At 46.3% G+C, this 22,712-nt stretch overlaps 1 protein-coding gene across 1 annotated transcript; it reads right to left on the reverse strand.

Annotated features, from left to right (window-relative positions):
* Positions 1-4,181: 4,181 nt before the first annotated feature.
* LOC128400095 (uncharacterized) lies at positions 4,182-22,697 on the reverse strand. Its single transcript, XM_053362095.1, has 6 exons — positions 22,599-22,697; positions 18,818-18,875; positions 17,989-18,082; positions 10,122-13,769; positions 8,215-9,905; positions 4,182-4,326 (listed from the first exon to the last, which is right to left on the reverse strand). The coding sequence occupies exons 1-6, from the start codon at positions 22,612-22,614 to the stop codon at positions 4,233-4,235; spliced, it is 5,601 nt and encodes a 1,866-aa protein (XP_053218070.1). The 5' UTR covers positions 22,615-22,697; the 3' UTR covers positions 4,182-4,232.
* Between the last annotated feature and the right edge of the window lie 15 nt (positions 22,698-22,712).

The following is a 22,712-nucleotide window of genomic DNA, read 5'->3' on the forward strand; positions in this document are numbered from 1 at the left end:
CAGTCACTATTTAGGGTGGAATTCGTTCACATCCCAGCATATTCAGGTTGCACAATTAAAGCTGATCTGGAGATCTTGCAAAATAAGTCCATCTTTCCCAATTATTATCCACCCAACGGGGAGGTGTACTCAAAAGGATGGTGTGGCACTTGCTTGATGCAATATCATCTACTCTCTCCATGTTGTTGTTGTTTAGTCGTGTCCGACTCTTCGTGACCCTATGGACCAGAGCACGCCAGGCACTCCTGTCTTCCACTGCCTCCCGCAGTTTAGTCAAACTCATGCTGATAGCTTTGACAACACTATCCAACCATCTTGTTCTCTGTCGCCCCCTTCTCCTTGTGCCCTCCATCTTTCCCAACATCAGGGTCTTTTCCAGGGAGTCTTCTCTTCTCATGAGGTGGCCAAAGTATTGGAGCCTCAGGTTCAGGATCTGTCCTTCCAGTGAGCACTCAGGGCTGATTTCCTTCAGAATGGATACGTTTGATCTTCTTGCAGTCCATGGGACTCTCAAGAGTCTCCTCCAGCACCAGAATTCAAAAGCATCAATTCTTCGGCGATCAGCCTTCTTTATGGTCCAGCTCTCACTTCCATACATCACTACTGGTAAAACCATAGCTTTAACTATATGGACCTTTGTTGGCAAGGTGATGTCTCTGCTTTTTTGCTCTCTCCATACATGCACACAAATCGGAATGAAAGCTCACTAAATAGCCATTGTCCAATCACTCTGCAAACAAATCTGGCTGAATGCTCATTAAACATTAAGCCAGTCATCTGGAAGTGATCTCTGATAGGTTTCTGTTTTGGGAATGATGCTTTTTGTTACTGGAAAGGTAGCTAATTTTGTTTGTTTGTTTGTTTTCACTACAAATTAGGAAGTAGAATTACCTTTTAGCTTCTCTGTGGATTTGTTTGCACCTTTCAAACCTTTTCCTGCGTACATGATTATTACTATTACAGTGCTACCTCGGGTTAAGTACTTAATTCGTTCCGGAGGTCCGTTCTTAACCTGAAACTGTTCTTAACTTGAAGCATCACTTTAGTTAATGGGACCTCCTCCTGCTGCGGCTGCACGATTTCTGTTCTCATCCTGAAGCAAAGTTCTTAACCTGAGGCACTATTTCTGGGTTAGCGGAGTCTGTAACCTAAAGTGTATGTAACCTGAAGCGTATATAACCCGAGGTACCACTGTATTATTATTATTATTATTATTATTATTATTATTATTATTACTATTACTACTACTAATAATAATAATAAATTTCTATACCACCCTTCACCTGAAGATCACAGGGTGGTTTACAATATAAAAACACAAAAATACAAACAAAAATAACAAACAAAAGCAAAAGGCCGCCCACCCACACAGTTTAAAAGCCCATATATTGTTTAATCAGCCAAAGGCTTGGGAGAAGAGGAATATTTTCTCCTGGCACCTGAAGATAATGTAACAAAGGTGCTAGGTGAGTCTTCCACAAGTGGGGAGCCACCACATAAAATCCATTAGCACCATCAAATAATTCTCTACAATCAGCTTTTATCTCTCCATTGTTTTCCTCTGTTGTTTTATTATACTGAGTTAATTCTTTCTGAAAATAAAAATTTTCAAAAGGAAAAGATCAGAGCAGTACCCTTAGCGCTCTGCGGTTGACAGACTTCTAGTTTTGTTCTTGTTCATCAATTTAATGGCTGATCTAGACGGCAACATCTGCCTGGTCCCTTCTATTATTATCACTAGCATTCCTTCTTGCTGTCATTAGCAACCATTTAGACCAGCTCTCTAATAGTTGTACACTTTGGACAGCTATTCTCGCAGAGCCTTCTTTTCTGCTTTCCACTCTAGATCTCTTCCCGACCATGTTCAAAGCATTCATGTAGCCATCCCTGAATCTCTCCACTGTGATACTTAAAGGTAAAGGTAAAGGTACCCCTGCCCGTACGGGCCAGTCTTGACAGACTCTGGGGTTGTGCGCCCATCTCACTCAAGAGGCCGGGGGCCAGCGCTGTCCGGAGACACTTCCGGGTCACGTGGCCAGCGTGACAAGCTGCATCTGGCGAGCCAGAGCCGCACACGGAACGCCGTTTACCTTCCCGCTGGTAAGCGGTCCCTATTTATCTACTTGCACCCAGGGGTGCTTTCGAACTGCTAGGTTGGCAGGCGCTGGGACCAAGCAACAGGAGCGCACCCCGCCGCGGGGATTCGAACTGCCGACCTTTCGATCGGCAAGCCCTAGGCGCTGAGGCTTTAACCCACAGCGCCACCCCTGCATCCCTACTGTGATACTTACTTACTCTGTAATCCAAACCATGCTCTAATGGTTATGGGGTTGCTCGTGCGTAAGTTGCCGCCACTCCTGGGTAGGTGGCCTGGTTAAACCTTTCCTGGCTGGACAGCCCCTCACTTCGTGGCTGCTCAGTCGCTGGCAGAATCCAACAGTGGGCGTTTCTTCAACCTTTTCCAACTTAAAAGTTGTTTGACGCCCAGTCTCCTCCTAGCCTCCCTGCGCGGAAGCCTTCTGCGCAGGGTGGGCGTGGGTAGCGGAGGACCTGTGCTCTCTCCGCTGGTGTCCAGTGAAGAGTCCCGGAGCCTGCTCTCCGCTTCCCCCATTGGCCCCCCTCCATCCCTGGTGTCGCGCTGAATTTCTTCCCCAACAGGAGACCTGCCTCTCTCCCTACTTGGCCCCTCTCCAGCATCGTCGTGGAGCCTCTCCTCCTCCTCTCGTTCCGATGGCAGTTCCCTGACACATGCCTACTCAGAATTCAACAGGTCTTACTCCCAGGTGAGTGGGGTGAGGATTGCAGCCTTAGATCGCCTTATTTCATAGTCCAGTTCTCTCAGGGGATCTATCAGATATGTTGGATGTTCAGATATGATTTTGACCCAAGTGGTTACAATCATGACATACTGTGAGAGATACCATGACCCAGTTCATCCCAGTACATCTCATGCTGAATAATACACCAGAGTTAGTAGGTCATACAGCGGGTGGCGTTGTGGTCTAAACCACTGAGCCTCTTGGGCTTGCCAATCGGAAGGTCAGCGGTTTGAATCCCCACGACGGGGTGAGCTCCTGTTGCTCTGTCCCAGCTTCTGCCAACCTAGCAGTTTGAAAGCATGCCAGTGCAAGTAGATAAATAAGCACCACCGAGGTGGGGAGGTAAACAGTGTTTCCGTGCGCTCCGGCTTCTGTCACAGTGTCCTGTAGTGACAGAAGCAGTTTAGTCCTGCTGGCCACATGACCTGGAAAGCTGTCTGCAGACAAACGCCAGCTCCCTCGGCCTGAAAGCAAGATGAGCACCACAACCCCATAGTTGCCTTTGACTGGACTTAACCGTCCAGGAGTCCTTTACCTTTAGTTTTTACCCTGTGTTTCCTATGTGGTCTTTCCTGTTGTGGGATTGTAAAATGTGTTTCCCATTGTTGCATTATATGCTGTTCAGAGAGGCCCAACCTCCCCTCCTTCAGTCAAACAAATCCTCATTTTCCTGCACCCATTTTCTCAAACAGGCATTGTCCATATGCATTGGCTCAGTAAGAAGAAGAAGAAGAGTTTGGATTTGATACCCCGCTTTATCACTACCCAAAAGAGTCTCAAAGCAGCTAACAATCTCCTTTCCCTTCCTCCCCCACAACAAACACTCTGTGAGGTGAATGAGGCTGAGAGACTTCAGAGAAGTGTGACTAGCCCAAGGTCACCCAGCAGCTGCATGTGGAGGAGTGGAGACGCGAACCCGGTTCACCAGATTACAAGTCCACCGCTCTGAACCACTACACCACACTTATTAACAAACCCTAAATAGGTCCCACCTTACTATAGTCACTCTAGTATGCTATGTGAAGGGACATGGGTGGTGCTGTGGTCTAAACCACTGGGTACATCCTCAGAGTCTACGTCTGCCGTCACTAACTGGCCTTTCCCCATGCTGTGGAATCCATGACTAAAATATTTGAAGTGGGATTACAGGGGTGTTGACTGTGTGCAGTTGCATTACAGACAAAACACACACACGCATGGACTGTGTGCCATCCCACAGTCTTTCTGCAACTAAAATGTGCACCAGTTGTTCCTGCATTTTCCCCTAATGACAGCTTTGCTGCACCGGTCCTTATTCGCGGCCCTTCGCACACCTCCACCTGCTTCTGCGTTTGCTCACCCACCTACAGAAATAGCCGTTGGTTAAGTTTCTGGAATTTTGCAATCTTTTATTTCTTTAAATTCAAGAATTCACTATTTCTTTTCATTGCTAGTTTGACGCTTTGGAGACATCTTTACGTGTAAGTGCACGGACACAGGCGCTGCTCGCTTCGGTCCCCTTGGTACCCTGAAAGACAAGAAAAGGGAACATTAGGAAGGGTTTTCGGATGCAGGTAACTATTTTGAGGGCAGCCCCTTTGCGTGGTGAACAGTCACAATTCGTTCAGCCCTCTGTTGCTTTCTGGCCCAAACAGGCTTTGCTTGTTTTTGAAAGAATATGAAGAACCTCCAAACCTATTTAGCACCAGCATGTAAGGGTGGAGTATTAAAATAGTCAGGGAAAGAATCATAGAACTGTAGAATTGAAAGAGACTCTGAGGCTCATCTGGTCCAATCGACTGCAAAGCAGGAAGATGCAGCTGTCCCATACGGGGATTGAACCTGCAACCCTGGCGTTATCGGCGCCATGTTCTAACCAACTGAGCTATCCAGGCTCATTTCTCAGAGACAAGAATGGAACACATGAACACAGCATAAACGGTGATCTCTCTTTCAATTCTCACCTTCAATTTTCTGATGGTTGTGGGGGTTGGGGAGAGACTAATGGGATGGATCCACATGAAGCTACACTTTGGTCCCAATGAAATGATTTTATTTATTTATTACATTTCTATACTGTCATAAAAAGGTCACAGGGCAGTTTACAATATACCGTATTTTTTGCTCTATAAGACTCACCTTTTCCTTCCTAAAAAGTAAGGGGAGATGTGTGTGCATCTTATGGAGCGAATGCAGGCTGCACAGCTATCCCAGAAGCCAGAACAGCAAGAGGGATTGCTGCTTTCACTGCACAGCGATCCCTCTTGCTGTTCTGGCTTCTGAGATTCAGAATATATTTTTTTCTTGTTTTCCTCCTCCAAAAACTGGGTGCGTCTTGTGGTGTGGTGCGTCTTATAGAGCGAAAAATACAGTGAAAACAATTCTGTACCAACCTATCAGCATTTATTTACCAAAGCCAGGCTAAATGTATTTCCTCTGGAAGTGCTAAATGGTAGGCTGAGAGGCAACCCTTATCCAAACAGGCTTTGTTTATGTTTACAGGACGTTGATTGCATGAAGCATATCTTACTGCAATTGTGGGCAGTATGGGCAAGCAGGGACGCGGGTAGCGCTGTGGGTTAAACCACAGAACCTAGGACTTGCCGATCAGAAGGTCGGCAGTTCGAATCCCCACGACGGAGTGAACTCCCGTTGCTCGGTCCCTGCTCCTGCCCACCCAGCAGTTCGAAAGCATGTCAAAGTGCAAGTAGATAAATAGGTACCGCTCCAGTGGGAAGGTAAATGGCATTTCTGTGTGCTGCGCTGGTTCGCCAGAAGCAGCTTAATCATGCTGGCCACATGACTCGGAAGCTGTACGCCGGCTCCCTCGGCCAATAAAGCGAGAAGAGCGCTGCAACCCCAGAGTCAGCCACGACTGGACCTAATGGTCAGGGGTCTCTTTACCTTTACCTTTTATGGGCAAGCAAGGGATCAAACCCCTACTGGCAAATGTGCTGGGAAAATCTGAAGCCTCCCATATTAAATATCTTTTGGGTGACAGGTCTAATGATATTATGCTGGCCATGGCAAAGTTTCTTTTGGAAGTCAAAAGAAACAAAGACCATCAAGTTCGAAACAAAACAAAATGACCGCCTCAGTTTCTCTCTCTTTTGTAGTTGGCTGTCTTAACTGTATTTTGTTCTGAAATTGTTCTATGGGTCTTTGGACCACAATAAAGATTTATTTATTATTATACCAAAACACAAAACTGCATTGCATACTAACAAACAAAACAGTAACAACCCACTACTCCACCCGCACACAGTTTAAAAGGCTGTAGATTGTTTAATAAGTCAAAGGCCTGGGAGAAGGGGGGTGCTTTTGCTTGGGACTTAAAGATATGTAATGAAGGCAACAGGCGAGTCTTCCTTGGGAAAGCATTTAACAAATGGGGAGCCACCGCAGAAAAGGCCCGTTCTCATGTTGCCACCCTCTGGACCTCTCATGTAAAGGTAAAGGGACCCCTGACCATTAGGTCCAATCGTGGACATTTACATGAGTAGAATGTGTCCTTGTCCATGGAGTTTTCTTGGCAGGGATTATGGTGCCAGAGGAGACTCTTGAGAGTCCCATGGACTGCAAGGAGATCAAACCTCTCCATTCTTAAGGAAATCAGCCCTGAGTGCTCACTGGAAGCTGAGGCTCCAATACTTTGAAGAGAAGAGAAGACTCCCTGGAAAACACCCTGATGTTGGGAAAGATGGAGGGCACAAGGAGGCTCACAAAGAAGGCCTTGGGTTATTATTGCAGGGTCCAGGTTGGTTCCTAAGGGGAAAGGCGGTCCTTGAGGTACTACGGTCTTTAACCATTTAAGGGTTTGTAGGTCAGAACCAGCACTTTGAATTGGGCCTGGAAACTAATTGGCAGCCAGTGCGGTCAGACCAGGGTCTGTGTAATATGATCAAACCATCTTGTCCCGGGGAGCAACCTAGCTGCTAAATTTTGCACCAACTGAAGTTAGGAACCTGTTGATTTCAGTGGGAACTAAATGCGACTCACTTAATCTGGATCCATCCAATTGCCTTACAAGGGAAGCTTCCACACTAGCAGTTTAGTCTGGAATGAACATAATAAAACACTCAGTTTTTATGGGGAATCCAGACAGTGTCATTGTCAACTCATTGTATTCCTACTAAGTCCTCCTGAGCTTTCCCAGGTCTCTTTGCCTTTAAGTTTCCTGTTCAGATTCCATTGCTTTCTGTCTACTCACAGGACAACCTATCTAAAGGGGGGGGCACTTCCACACTAGCTGTTAGCATATTTGCAGTATCCCAGGCACATATTTTTGGTGGGGCATCTGTACAACTTTCTGTTGTACAACTCCCAGTTTTCATCCACTGTTAATGCATTTTTTGTTTTAAAAAATCAGGCCAGACGTGCTAGGGCTAGCAGAGATGCGAAAACTTTTCTATTTCAAAGCAGAACTCTTAAGTTTTTGAAGACAGTTTTGACATTTCTTGGCGGGGTGCTATATTGCCCCCACGGCCCGAGGAGCAAGGCGACACTTCCAGCGGGATCCCCACAGGAGCCCCGCAAAATTACACAGAGGCCTTGCACAATCTCGCAGGGCTCTTGCAAGATCTCGCCGGATCCTAGAAGCCGCTGATGTGCGAACCCAGAAAGGGGGAAGGAGGGAAGGGGGCAGTGGCGCACAACATGTGCAGCACATTCCTGTTTTGCCTCAGGCGGTGATATGGTACACACCTGCCTGTGTGCACAAGTCCCCCTCAGTAATTAATAAGGCAAGAAGGCAACTATGTGCTGGCGGGCAAATCTCTCCAACGCCCACGGAAAGGAGCTATGCCTTGCCTGCCTCCCTGTCTGTGCCTGCTCGCTGTGGAGCTAGATTGCTCTGACACTTTCGCCAGGACAGGGATCCCATGGAAGCCGGCGCCTACGTGGGGACGCCTGGTTGCACCCTCTCAGAATGTTGTGCCCCGGGGGCCACGGCCCCTCTGGCTACGCCACTGAAGCTTGCTTTAAAACCTCTCCCCAATGCTCCAGCTTTGTATGTACAGTGGTACCTCGGGTTAAGTACTTAATTCGTTCCGGAGGTCCGTTCTTAACCTGAAACTGTTCTTAACCTGAAGCACCGCTTTAGCTAATGGGCCTCCCGCTGCTGCCGCACCACCGGAGCATGATTTCTGTTCTCATCCTGAAGCAAAGTTCTTAACCCGCAGTATTATTTCTGGGTTAGTGGAGTCTGTAACCTGAAGCGTATGTAACCTGAAGCGTATGTAACCCGAGGTACCACTGTACAGGGAGCAATTAACACGGGGAGCCCACCTTCCACTTCAAATGGTGCAGCCCAATAGCAAGTTTCTACTCATGTGCTTTAGCTGTCAACCTCTGAAGCTGAGGTAGACCACAGAACGGAAATGAAAACCAGCACAGCACAGCAGTATTCGTCTCCTACCTTTTGGCTGCCACGTGATCACGCAAAACCGGGGCCCTTTCTTTCACATGGAGGTCTTGAAAAGAAGTCTGGACTTGGGCCTCCGCAAATATGCGAGATGCACGCCATTTCTTCCCCCGGGGTATTTCGACAAACGAGGTCTGGACCTGGGCTTCAGCAAACGCAGGAGCTTTCGACTTTTTCGCCACTTTAGACACTTGTTTTGGTTTCTTCCCTTCAGGTTTCATCACCTCTGAAATCTCCACCTGGCTGTCTTCCAGCTTTGGGAATAAAGGCAAATCCTCAAGGTGAAGCTGAAGTTGGTCAGTTTGCTTTTGAACCTCGGCCTCCTCTCGTGTGGTCCATAATTCCAGCAATGTTTTTTCCATTGAAGCTCTTTTCTGCTCTGCAAGGTCAGAGTGCTGCTCCTCTGCGTACAGCGATGCAGGTGAGGGCGGTCGAACTGGGCTGGGAATTTCTGATGCGGCAGGAGATACAGGAGTGTATGGCGGGACAGGAGAAACAGGAGGGTGGGAGGAAGCTGGAGAGGCAGCAGGGCGAGAGAGGGCAGGAGAGACAGTGCGAGAGAGGGCAGGAGAGACAGCAGTGCGAGAGTGGGAGGGAGAGGCAGTGTGAGAGAGGGCAGGAGAGACAGCAGTGCGAGAGTGGGCGGGAGAGACAGCGGTGCGAGAGTGGGCAGGAGAGACAGCGGTGCGAGAGTGAGCAGGAGAGACAGAAGTGCGAGAGAGGGCAGGAGAGACAGCAGTGCGAGAGTGGGCGGGAGAGACAGCAGTGCGAGAGAGGGCAGGAGAGACAGCAGTGCGAGAGTGGGCGGGAGAGACAGCAGTTTGTGATGGAACAGGGCTCAAAGACGTGTGTGATGAGACAGGAGTTACAGCTTTGGCACTTGCCAAACTGGTCTTCGAAGACTTCTCCTGCACTATGGGTAATTCTTCTGGCGTCTGCATATCAGGCTGGGAGGTCTGGTCCTTGCTGCCACTTGGTGATGGGGGAAGTGACTTTGGAACATCCACTGGCTTCAACGTCTCGGGCATTTCAGGTAAGGAAGTTGGCTCCTTAGGTTCAGTTGGGGGAGGAAATTCAGGAGCTGTATCTACTGAGTCAGGCATGGGTGACTGTATTGGGCTTTCAGCTTTTGATGGGAGAAGCACCTCCTTGGTGCCTTGTGGCAAATCTGCCAGGGAACTTTGCATCTCAGCGTCCGCTCGTTCTTTTTTCCGCCATATGTCAGAGAAGGAGGTTTGTACCTGGTTGTCCATTCTGCCTGGAGGAGCAGCCTCTTTTATCTCAACCACAGCTGGCTCGATTGGGCTTTCAGACTGTGGTAGGAGGGGCACCACCTTGGTGACCTGTGGCAAATCTCCCAGAGAACTTTGTATCTCAGCATCCGCTCGTTCTTTTTTCTGCCATATGTCAGAGAAGGAGGTTTGCATCTGGTTGTCAATTCTGGTTGGAGGAGCACCCTCTTTTATCTCAAGCTCAGCTGGCTCAGTTGGGCGTTCAGACTGTGGTAGCAGAGGCACCTCCTTGGTGCCTTGTGGCAAATCTGCCAGGGAACTCTGCATCTTAGCATCCACTCGTTCTTTTTTCCGCCATATGTCAGAGAAGGAGGTTTGCACCTGGTTGTCCATTCTGGTTGGAGGAGCACCCTCTTTTATCTCAAGCTCAGGTGGGTCAATTGGGCTTTCAGACTGTGGTAGCAGAGGCACCTCCTGGGTGCCTTGTGGCAAATCTGCCAGGGAACTCTGCATCTTAGCATCCGCTCGTTCTTTTTTCCGCCATATGTCAGAGAAGGAGGTTTGCACCTGGTTTTCCATTCTGGCTGGAGGAGCAGCCTCTTCTTTCTCAACCAAAGCTGGCTCAGTTGGGCTTTCAGGCTGTGGTAGCAGGGGCACCACCTTGGTGACTTGTGGCAAATCTGCCAGGGAACTTTGCATCTTAGCATCCGCTCGTTCTTTTTTCCGCCATATGTCAGAGAAGGAGGTTTGCACCTGGTTTTCCATTCTGGCTGGAGGAGCAGCCTCTTCTTTCTCAACCACAGCTGGCTCAGTTGGGCTTTCAGGCTGTGGTAGCAGAGGCACCACCTTCGTGACTTGTGGCAAATCTGCCAGGGAACTCTGCATCTTAGCATCCGCTCGTTCTTTTTTCCGCCATATGTCAGAGAAGGAGGTTTGAACCTGGTTGTCCATTCTGGTTGGAGGAGCACCCTCTTTTATCTCAAGCTCAGGTGGGTCAATTGGGCTTTCAGGCTGTGGTAGCAGAGGCACCACCTTGGTGACTTGTGGCAAATCTGCCAGGGAACTCTGCATCTTAGCATCTGCTCGTTCTTTTTTCCGCCATATGTCAGAGAAGGAGGTTTGAACCTGGTTGTCCATTCTGGTTGGAGGAGCAGCCTCTTCTTTCTCAACCACAGCTGGCTCAGTTGGGCTTTCAGGCTGTGGTAGCAGAGGCACCACCTTTGTGACTTGTGGCAAATCTCCCAGAGAACTTTGCATCTCAGCGTCCGCTCGTTCTTTTTTCCGCCATATGTCAGAGAAGGAGGTTTGCACCTGGTTTTCCATTCTGGTCGGAGGAGGAGCCTCTTTTATCTCAAGCTCAGCTGGCTCAAGTGGGCTTTCAGACTGTGGTGGGAGAAGAGGCACTACCTTGGTGCCCTGTGGCAAATCTGCCAGGGAACTTTGCATCTCAGCGTCCACTCGTTCTTTCTTCCACCACCTGTCAGAGAAGGAGGTTTGCACCTGGTTGTCAGTTCTGCCTGGTAGAGGAGCCTCTTCCATCTCAAGCATATGTGGCTCAATTGGGCTTTCAGACTGTGGTGGGAGAAAAGGTTCTTCCATGGGTTCTGGCACATCTATCCAAGAAGTTTGCTTCTGGGCATTATGGAGTTCTTTTGCCTTCCAGATGTCAAGGAGGGAGGTTTGCATCTGAGCATCCAGTAGAGCCGGTGGAGGAGACTGTTCTTCCTCAGGCATAAAGTACTCAGATGGGCTTTCAGACTGTGGTGAGAGAAAAGGATCTTCCACATCTGTTGGGAAATCCATCCAAGAAGTTTGGATCTGGGCATCATGGAGCTGTTTTGCCTTCCATATGTCAAGAAGGGAGGTTTGTGACTGAATGTCCTTTTGTGATGAGGGAAAAGCTTCTGATTCTTCCTCGTCAAATTCCAGTGAAGTTTGCTGTTGAACATCAGAATGCAAGCGTGATGAACGCCATGAGCTCCCCCCAGGTATTTCGATATTTGAGGTTTGCACCTCAGCATTGGTTTGTTGCGCCAGAGAAGGCTCTTTTTGTGCCTCTAGGAAATCAGAGATGGAGCGTTGTGCCTGAGTATCAGTCTCCACTTCAAAGTCACTTTGTAATGGGGTGAAATACGTTCTTTCAGGCTCCGTTAAGTCTGTCCCAGATGCCTTCTGCTGCATGTAGTCTTTTGATTTCCCCAGATCAAGAAAAGATGTCTGCACCAGCTTGTCAACCTGTTCAGTGGGAGAAGGCCTGATTCCTTGCTGTAGAATTTTGTCTACTGAAGTCTGTGTTTCAATATCCATTTGTTCCTTTGCTTTCCAAAAGTCAAAATCTGATGTTTGTGCGTGGCTATCAACTAGTAATGCGTGAGGGAACTCCCCTGTTTCAGCTTCATCGAAGCCGCAAGTCTGGTTCTGGGCTTCAGCTAACTCTCTTGCTCGCCATATTTCAAGCAAGGATGTTTGGGTCTGGTTAGCCTTCTGCAGTTGGGGAAAGGACTCAGCTTTTTCCACAGGTACTTTAAGCCCTGAAGTCTGCACCTGAGCTTCGGTTTGCAAACGTGATTCACGCCACTTGTTTCCATATGGTATTTCAACATGCGATGTTTGTACCTCACTGTCAATTGTTGGTGTCCAAAGAGGCTCTTTTTGAGAGGCTGAGGTCTGAACTTCTGGGAGTTCATGATACCATTTGCGGATCTGAGCTTCCATCACCTGTGGGGTAATAAGGAACTCCTTCCCTTCTGTTAAAGCTTCTTGATTATCATCCCCACCCTCAATCAATGACAAAGAAGAGTACTTTTGAATATCAGTGTCTGATACCCTCTTCTGGGGTTCAGCATGTGACATAGAAGCATAGCTTTGGAAATCACTGTCCAATATCTTCTCCGGAGTTTTTGCAAATGATGCAGAATGGGACTTTGGGAAATCAGTGTCTGAGGTCCTCTCCTGGGGTTTGATATATGACGCAGAAGAGGACTTTCGGAAGAGAGTGTCTGTTGACCTATCTGACAAAAGTTTATTAATGAGTTCTACCTCAGATGTTTGAATCTGGGCCTCCTTGGTTGTTGACTTGGGAGATAACAACCTTGCCAGTTCATAATCTGAGGTTCTAAGCACTTGTGCTGAAGATGGACGCTTCTTCAGCAGCTCATCACTTAAGATCTGGTCTTGGACCCCAGAGTTTGACCAAGAAGAAGCCTTCCTCAGTAATTCAGGACTTGAAGTTTGCATGTGGGGTTCACCCACTGACAGGGAGGAAGCTTTCTTTAGTAACTCGGCACGGGAAGCTGATTCCATGCTCTGAATCCGGGATAGCAAAGAAAGCCTCTTTAGTAGTTCGATGGTGGAGGTTTGCACCTGTGCATCAGATTGTGGCTGTAATGAATGCCATTTCTTCCACTGCCGAAGCAATGACTCAGATGTCTGCATAGCTCTTTCAGTCCGTTCAAAAGGCAGAGGTGCCTCTTCTATGGAAAAAAGGGATTCCACTTCTCCTGCTGTCTCCTTGTCTTTTTCTAACCCAAGCATTGGCCGTTGTTCTGTCATCGAAGCAAAGGACGTTTGCACCTGAGCCGCAGTATTTAACCGTGCAGAACGCCAGTCGTTGCCAGGCGGTATTTCCACAGGTATAGTTTGTACCCCAGTATCAATATATACGGGATATATCGTGGTTTGTTCTATCACTGATGACTGGGGTGATAACTTACTCTGGGGCTCAGAGGAGGATGCATACTCTCTTTCTGACATGTAGTCCAAAAACGAAGTCTGCAACTGGATGTCTATCTCCGAAGGAACTCTTATATCAAGATGTGAGGTCTGCACCTGGGCCTCAGATAACATGGGCAGAGAGGGAAACTTCTCCAACAACTCTAGATAGGAGGAAGAGGACTGGGCAGATCCTGCAAAAGATGCCACAGACCTCCTTTCTGGCAACGAGCTAAACGAGGTTTGGGCATGCATCTCCTTTTCTCCAGGTAACGAAAGCAAGGATGTTTGCACTTGAGCTTCTGCCTCTCTTGGCAATTCCATAAATGAAGTCTGCACTTGCGCGTCATTTTCTACTGGGGTTGGAGACCGCAGGGAGAGAAATGAAGTTTGCGCCTGGGCCTCCCTTCCTCTTGGCAGGCTCGAAAACGAGGTTTGGACCTGAACATCCGCCTCGGATGACGTCTCTATCTCTGGAATGAGTACAGCCGTCCTTGAGGTTTGCTGCTCCACTTCTTTGTGCAATCGAGACCACCTCCACCTGTTTCCTTCTGGGATATCCATTTTAGAAGTTTGTATCTCATTCTCAACATACAAGCCATCTTCCTGTTTGGGGAAAGAAACAGTATGCATGTATGACCACCAACACCTTACATTCAAAATAAGAGTTGACTTACAAAGTTAAAGAGACAAGGTGGAAGGTGGAGCTTTGGGGACATTTGGACTTGAAAGGAGTAAGAAACAAGATTCAGGCTCCACTTTTAAGTATGGAGGTCTGGCTGGAAGAAACATGGACCCTATTGGGCTAGAGCTTCTCCGAGATTTGGTGCTTAATACCAAGGACTATAAAAAAAAACCGGCAGAGAGGAATGGAGAGAGAATTAAGAGCCTCGGCCGTGAGGTCTCCAGGCTGATAGTAGATGGACTGATGGACGTTTGTTGGGGATTGAAACCGGGAAAGGGGGGGGTGGAGTCTGGGAATCCAAAGGGTGTATAATCTAACCTGTTCTGTTTTTATTTTGTTTGGATATTTGTATGAAAATTGGGGAAATCGTGGAAGGGAATTTAGGCCGACTTTAGAAAAAGGTTTAAAGAATAAGCAATGATGTATAAATATGAAGTCTATAAGGCAAAATTGGTTTTTTTAAAAAGAACTAAATATAAAAAGGTTTAAAAATAGGGATAAGAACTTGTTGAACCAACAATCTGATCTGGAATACAAGAGGGAGAGGTGTGGGGAAGTCAGGGAAATATGTTATAGAAAATAAGGATTGTGAACTGTATGTGTTTTTAAACTTTTTTTGTTTTTTCTCTTTTTTGATTTTTTATTGTACTATGGTGGAAAATCTTAATAAATATCATTTAAAAATAAATAAATACAAAGTTAAAGAGACACCCTTTTTGCTGATAGGCAGGCAGGGGTCTGGGCTCTTAACCAGATGCATTACTTGAAAGCCCTTAAGATGGATGAGAGCGGGGAAGAACATAATGTGAGAAATTGGCAGCCCAACCTGACAGATGCATATTCTTGCTAGTTAGCATCAGAAGGGGCTAAGTCCACAGAGCTGTATTGATGATAGGTAGATAGACCATAGAAAAACAATTGGTAGAGAGGACTCTGTGTGATGCCGTTTCCCCTTCCTCTCCTGGAGAGGAAGGAGCATATAGCACTTCCTGTTCCTCTCACTCTGCCTTTGACCAGAGTTGAATGCTCTGAAACTGACACATGCCTGAAGCTGGTTATACTGTAATATTTTGCCTGCATAGTTTTTACTGATGGAACCAATGCATGATTATAAAGTTAATCTTACTTTTACACTTATTTTACAAGTTGTTGCCTGATTTTTAAAAAAAATATATATTATTTGGTTTTTCAAGTTAAAATTTCACAGGTGTGTATCAAACATGAATCATAAAAACAAGATTCCAAGGAATCTCCTGGACTTCCACCCTCCCCTTTGTGGGTCCTATTATTAATCATTTATGCATCTTTTATGATGATCCAAATCTTTTACATCTCCACTGTGTCCAGAATTCACCCTTAAACTACAAGTAATATTCCAATCCTACTAACGATTTTAACTGTTTACAGTGGTCTTTTAAGATAAATTATAAAATTTCCCCATTCCATATTAAAATTTTGGTCTTCCTGATTTCTGATTATTCCGGTCATTTTAGCCATTTCAGTACAGTCCATCAACATCATCTGCCATTCTTCTCTGGTAGGAACTTTATCTTCTTTCCATCTCTGGAAAGTTGTTGCCTGGTTCTATATTAAGCAGTGTCTGGAGGCGGTTGGAGGATGGATGGCGGCTAACAGATTGAGGTTGAATCCTGACAAGACAGAAGTACTGTTTTTGGGGGACAGGAGGCGGGCAGGTGTGGAGGATTCCCTGGTCCTGAATGGGGTAATTGTGCCCCTGAAGGACCAGGTGCACAGCCTGGGAGTCATTTTGGACTCACAGTTGTCCATGGAGGCACAGGTCAAATCTGTGTCCAGGGCAGCTGTTTACCAGCTCCATCTGGTACGTAGGCTGAGACCCTATCTGCCTGCGGACTGTCTCGCCGGAGTGGTGCATGCTCTGGTTATCTCCCGCTTGGAGCACAATTCAAAGTGTTGGTGCTGACCTTTAAAGCCCTAAACAGCCTCGGTCCAGTATTCCTGAAGGAGCGTCTCCACCCCCATCATTCTGCCCGGACGCTGAGATCCAGCGCCGAGGGCCTTCTGGCGGTTCCCTCATTGCGAGAAGCAAAGCTACAGGGAACAAGGCAGAGGGCCTTCTCGGTAGTAGCACCCGCCCTGTGGAACGCCCTTCCAGCAGATGTCAAAGCGATAAACAACTACCTGACATTCAGAAGACATCTTAAGGCAGCCCTGTTCAGGGAAGTTTTTAACGTGTGATATTTTACTGTATTTTTGGTTTTTATGGAAGCCGCCCAGAGTGGCTGGGGAGGCCCAGCCAGATGGGCAGGGTATAAATAATAAATTATTATTATTATTATTATTATTATTATTATTATTATTATTAGAGGAGGGAAGCCAGCTTACTTCATAGCTGGACTCAAAACAAGGTTTTACAGCCTAATTCCTATGCTTTCAGTTTTACTGCCAAGGATGGGACTTGGAAACTCTGTTGAACTCACACATATGGGAGCCTGGAGGGATAAATTGCAATTAATATATCCTCTCCTTGTTAGGATCATCCTACTCATGTGTAAGACCCTGGCAGAGACACATGCCCGACTGGCATGTTCTCTCCCTCCTGGTCGATCGTTTGGGAGCTTCAAAAGCTTTCTCCAGCCCGAACATCACAGCAACTGATGCCAAGAGGCATTCGCGTAACAGACTCAATAGCTCAGCATTTTGGCTAATCTACTTTTATTTACATATAATACACTCAGAGCATTCTGACTTAGCTCCTTCCTCTCTCTCATCAGACAGCAAAGAGAAAGAAACAAAGGACAACAGTCCAACATTCTGGAACACAGTAGTACAAAACATCCTGTCTCCGTCACTTCCCACACCGTGGAATGAAAACATACACCGTCATGTGATAGAGAACAATCCCATGACTGCAAGCACGGAGCAAGAATCCTAACACTCCTACCCATAGCACACATAAATGCTACTATTCTTTTTACACTGCACTGAACTGGTGATTTAGCAACCAAAAAGAGCTAAGCAGCCATATCAGTTCTGAGCATATCCAAACTATGGATATTCCCTCTCCCTGAGAAATCCTCTCTAGTTTCAGCCTTCATCCTCTACAACCCACTGTATGCTTTGTGGAAAGCCATGGCAATTAACCTGGCCTAGAACTGATGCAGTGGTAGAAAATTATATGAATATGATATATCAGTGGTACCTAACAGAGAGTAAAGGGGCAAAAATGTATAAATCTAAATCAAATAAGTGTTGGAAATGTAAAGAGAAAGAAGGTTCTTTTTATCATATGTGGTGGTCTTGTAGTAAGGTTAAAGCTTACTGGTAAATGATATATAATGAATTGAAAAAGATGTTTAAAATAACATTTGTTTAAAAACAAAACAAAAAAAACACCCAGAAGCCTTCCTTTGGGGAATTATACGGACAGAACCACCCAAGCTGTATAGAAATTTACTCATGTATGCAACTACAGCGGCAAGAATGTTCCTTGCCCAAAAATGGAAAGAAGAAATCCCAAATAAGAAGAATGGATAGAAAAACTTACGGGGTATGCAGAAATGGCAAAACTTACCAGAAAAATAAGAAATCAATATAACAAACTTTTTATAAAAGAATGGAAATGGTTTATTGGATATTTACAAATAAACTGTAAACATATAAGAACAACGGCAGGATTATTGCAATAACCTGCAGTTTTATAATACAGCGTCACTGTGGGCAGGTGGGTAATCAATACTGTGTCACCTCCACAACTGAGACCATCAGCACACACCTGACTTCCCACAGTAAGCAGGATGTTGTCCTGCGATGGGGCGTGGGGTGTGTGGACATTAAGGACTGCAGTGTCTAATTTTGTGTTGTGCCATGTCTCCCTCAGCCATGGTGTTTAACATTGCAACCCCACCCCACCCAGCCATGGGGGCCATTCTGTAACTTCTCAAAATGGGCCAAAAAGGTTGGTGACCCCCAGTGCAACAAATCTTTTAAATCTCAAAGGTACCAGAAGATGCCTTGCCGTTTGGCCACCACAAATTAACACACCTCCCTCAAATGCGTTGGTATGAAAGACTGTATCTGTATACCACCTGAAACAAATGTTCTCTAAGCAGTCCATCTGAATTAGGGATGGCAATATAATGAAGATATAGAATGAATTACCGGGTCCTGGTCTGGCTCTACCTCTGAGGGGTCTGGTTCCGAGGGGTCTAGCTCTGAGGGAGGCTTAAATTGCTCAGACGAAGCGATATTAAGGCTGAAAGACACAAGGCAACAAATAATTTCAGGGCTTGTCGGACAGACAGTGATAGTAACCAAAACTTTAATATGTATTAACGGATGTGAAAATGTTTTCTTAAAGTGGGGGATAAGAGGGGACCGTAGTCAAAGCCAGACCTATATATGTATTTTATATGATGTCCAAGTCAGAACAATTTCGTCCATAAATGCAGGCCACCCAGAATTCCTCTAACTTGCCCTATGGTCCTGATGATTCCCAGCAACACTGCTGGCCATCATTGGTGGAAAAACTACTATGTCTCTCTCTTACAAATGTAACTTCAACTTGTGCCAGGGAACCCAATCTGATTGCCTGCTATTGTAGACGCACAACACACCACACAGAGGGCCTCAGTTTTACTGGGCTGTGTTTGCATTTTTTAGGTTGAACAAGCAGGTGTCACAATGAAGAGCAACACTTGCCTCAAATAAGTCACCTCCTTCAAGCATGCATTGTTCAGCTCCATTGTTCTCACCTGGGGTGAATAGTTTATGCAAAATATATGCAACTGGGTGACTTGCTCTTCAACAAGTTCTCCATACCCTGCAGTGGGTATGAGTTTTAACTCACAAGCAGTTTGATGAAACCCATATAATGGGTTGGTACATTCACTAAATTCCTGTTCTGTATCAATGAGACATACTGGGCCAAACATCCAAAGGGCGTACATGGTTCCCTTGCGTTCACTAAGAAAAGGGAGGTGTAGCTCACCATGTTGAAGACTGCGTTTCCGGTGGGCCAGTACAACAGAAAAATTTTCTCCAGCCTCCTATAAAATCAGACAGAAGTAAAAATAAGCTTTAGCCTGTGTTTCTTACAGGAATCCATCCTCAAAACTAGATAGGAACATATGATGTCCCTACCATCTGCCAAGGCTATAATAAAAACTAGGTTGTGGGATATTGAACGCCAAGAACTTACAGTAGCAGCAGAGAAAACATGCTCCCCTCTTTATTTTCAACTTTCTTGGGCGCATGAAACTAACCACAATTACCTTGAATTTCTGCTACTCAAGAAAGAAGGGCATTTTCGCTGGCCAGGTTTAATTCAAATCCATCAGACCTCCTTTGGGGAAGGTTCTCAGGCAGGGTGGAAGGAGAAAGAACTTGCCCATGTGAAGACCATCTGGTGGAAAGCCTTACACATATGGTTCTCAATTGTAAACTATATGCTGATCTCCGCCAGCAATTTCTAGATCAACTCTGTATCCCCAAATGGAATCCAGAGTTGAAGGTCATACATTTTCTATTACTGGGGAATGACCAAGAGCTCACCAAGTTAGTGGCTAAATATCTCTATTTGGTTTTTTGTCGTCGAAATACACTGTTGACGTCTGATCTCCCTGGAGACCAAGAGATGTGACGATAGACTGCTCTGCCTCCTTTCTTTTACCAAATGTTTTTTGCCACTGGGGAAGTGGTAATGCTGTACTGATTTGTTTTGGATGTGATGCCAATAAAATGTTTATTAATTAATTAAAATGAAGAACCTACTGGATCAAGCCAAGGGCCCATCTACTCCTGCATCCTGTTGTCACAGTGGCCAACCAGTTGCCTACGAGAAGAAGCCTGCAAGCATCACTTGAGCCCAACAGTCCCCTCCCCTCTTACGATTTCCCCAAAACTGGTATTCAGCCTCTGAAAGTGAAGGTAAATCATCGCCATCAGCTTTAGCAGCTACTGATAAGCCTTATCCTCCATGTATTTGTCTAATCCTAATGTTTTAAGCTGTCCAAGTTGGCGTCCACTACTCTCTCCTCCTCTTAAAAACCTTTTTAAAAGGAAGGGTAAGTGGCAATGCTGGTTGTGCTTCAGTTAGATTGCAACCCAACCGTAGGTCAGGAACACAGGGCAGGTGAATACCAATGAACAACAGGTTGTGCAGGGACAGGGAGCAAGCACACACGAGAAGTATCCCATGTACACAGAATGTTTTCAATGGCTAATAGTGGTTGGGGCAGGGGGAGAAAACTATATCAGAATGGTTTTTGGTTCAGGTGTATTAAAAATCCACACAGAGACTTTCAAATTCCAAAACAAATGTTTAGATTCTGTGCAACAAGAGAGACTCAAATATATAAGACAACCCTGTAAATATACGTTCTTTTAATTGTTAAAAAAGTTTGTGACAAAGTTTTAGAGTTGCTTATGAATCTTTTAAAGTTTGGAACACAAACTTTGCAGCTGATTCTGAAAATTATGTATCTGTGGCCATAATACAATTTTTATAGAGTCAAAAGAAACAGATTTATTTGTCCTTTTATGTTTCTTTTAATGAAAGGAACATCCAAACTAACTCTTCACTAACATATGGATATAGACAATAGTGATAGAGAATGTCATCAGATCTGTTTTAACAGAAAAAGAGAGAACATTAAAGTGAATTAGTGTGAATTAGTTTCCTATGTTTGGGAAGAGAAAACAACCTCAAATGACTAGCACAGCTTCCTTGTGGGTCTATAAACAATCCTCAAGTGTAACATAGAACAAATCTTCTTGGGAAATGTTATAGAGCTCTAAAAATCAATATTTTTACCTACTAGAATTCAACAGATTTTACTTAATTGTAGCCCAAGGGGAAATAATTCAGGGTACCAACATACTGTAAGCTCAGCTTTTATTTTCCAGGAAATTCTTCTTTCAGGTGACTTCGAGATGACGCGTTTACTAAGCATTCAATCATTCTTATAGACATTTCCAAGGAGATTATGTGACAGTCATTATTATTGAGCGTTTACTCAGATTTTTTTTCAGTTGAAGAATATAATGACAAGCAATCATCATCCTTTACTTTCCTTGTTGTGGAAAGTCTGAGTGGTTCTTTTTTGGGGAGTGGAGAAGAGGTGGGGAAACAAGTTTGTTTCACAACCCAAATTTCCCTGTAGTGAGGGTGTGGACTGAGTGAGCCTCAAACATGCCTATTAAAGTCTTCATATCCAGGAGCACACTGAACTCCCTTTATAGTGATCAGGTCTCCGAGTGCCAATCCATATACAGTGGTACCTCGGTTTACGAACTTCATCCATTCCGGAAGTCCGTTCTTAAACCGAAACCGTTCTTAAACCGAGGTGCGCTTTCCCCAATGAGGCCTTCTGCCTCCGGTGCCTTTCCACTGTTCAGATTCCGTTCTTAGACCGAGGCAAAGTTCCCAAACTGGGACACCATTTCCGGTTCTGCGGAGTTTGTAAACCAAATCGTTCATAAACAGGACTGTTCTTAAACCGAGGTACCACTGTAGAAGGTAAAACAGCATCAACCATACACAATAACAAGCAGCATCAGGCTGGGTTGAACCCCAAGATGTGCAGAAGTAGAAAAAAATCCCTTTGGGGGGTCCCCCCAAAACCCCAAAGAGAGCTATGTGTGTTCGGGGATCATGGGATGCTGATTTGACTGTTGGATGGGCGGGGGGGGGGGACCAGAGAATGGGAGAGAACAAGAGAGAGCAGGAAAGGAGCAGAGGCACTCAAGGCAGCAACATTTTATTGCAGGTCTCACTTGGTCTTCTTAAACCTACTTCAGCCGGCTACGGATGATGGAAGTTGTAGTCCAACAAACGGTGGCATGGCACTGTGGTCTAAACAACAGAGCCTCTAAACAACAGAGCCTAGTTCTTAGCCCATCAGAAGGTCAGTGGTTCAAATCCAGTGGCGTAGCGTGGGTTGCCAGCACCCGGGGCAAGGCAAGTAATTTGCGCCCCCTAACCCTGAGTGAGCCAGGTAGGGGCAGAGAGCTGCGAGTGCGAGCGCGCCCCCCCCCCCAGATGTTGCGCCCGGTGCGGCCGGCCCCCCCTGCACCCCCCACGCTACGCCACTGTTCAAACCCCCGCAACGGGGTAAGCTCCCGTTGCTTGGTCCCTGCTCCTGCCAACCTAGCAGTTCGAAAGCACGTCAAAGTGCAAGTAGATAAATAGATACCGCTGTGGCGGGAAGGTAAACGGCGTTTCCGTGTGCTGCTCTGGTTCGCCAGAAGCGGCTTAGTCATGCTGGCCACATGACCCGGAAGCTGTACGCCAGCTCCCTCAGCCAGTAAAGCGAGATGAGCGCCGCAACCCCAGAGTCAGCCACAACTGGACCTAACGGTCAGGGGTCCCTTTACCTTTACCTAACCTGTGGCCACCCGAAGTTCAGAAAGAGATACAGTGGTACCTCGGGTTAAGAACTTAATTCGTTCCGGAGGTCCGTTCTTAAGCTGAAACTGTTCTTAACCTGAAGCACCACTTTAGCTAAAACCACTGCACCGCCAGAGCACAATTTCTGTTCTCATCCTGAAGCAAAGTTCTTAACCCGCGGTACTATTTCTGGGTTAGCGGAGTCTGTAACCTGAAGCATCTGTAACCTGAAGCGCCTGTAACCCGAGGTACCACTGTACTCAGGATTTCGCATGGTTTCTGCAGAGGTAGATTTCCTCTGAATATAGAGGCTCCTTCACAGGGCAATAACCCCCGACAGCTTTAACCCTAACATCTCCCCCCCCCATTGAAAGACGCTCACCTCTTTTCTTCCCCATGTTTTGCACACCCAGTGTAGCCCCGCATGCAGTTGTTAACTCGGCAGCAGCCGGGCGTTGCTTGCTGCCGGCTCCCCCTTGGGCCGGACACTGAGCGC

This window comes from Podarcis raffonei, chromosome 13 (genome assembly GCF_027172205.1).
Source record: "Podarcis raffonei isolate rPodRaf1 chromosome 13, rPodRaf1.pri, whole genome shotgun sequence".
Taxonomy (NCBI): Eukaryota; Metazoa; Chordata; class Lepidosauria; order Squamata; family Lacertidae; genus Podarcis; species Podarcis raffonei.

Excerpts from the sequence above, each read along its gene's own strand:
- LOC128400095 (XM_053362095.1), bottom strand. Across the intron at positions 13,770-17,988 it reads TAGAGCCAGACCAGGACCCG|GAAGATGGCTTGTATGTTGA; the intron begins GTAATTCATTCT and ends TTCCCCAAACAG. Across the intron at positions 4,327-8,214 it reads GATCACGTGGCAGCCAAAAG|GGTACCAAGGGGACCGAAGC; the intron begins GTAGGAGACGAA and ends CTTGTCTTTCAG.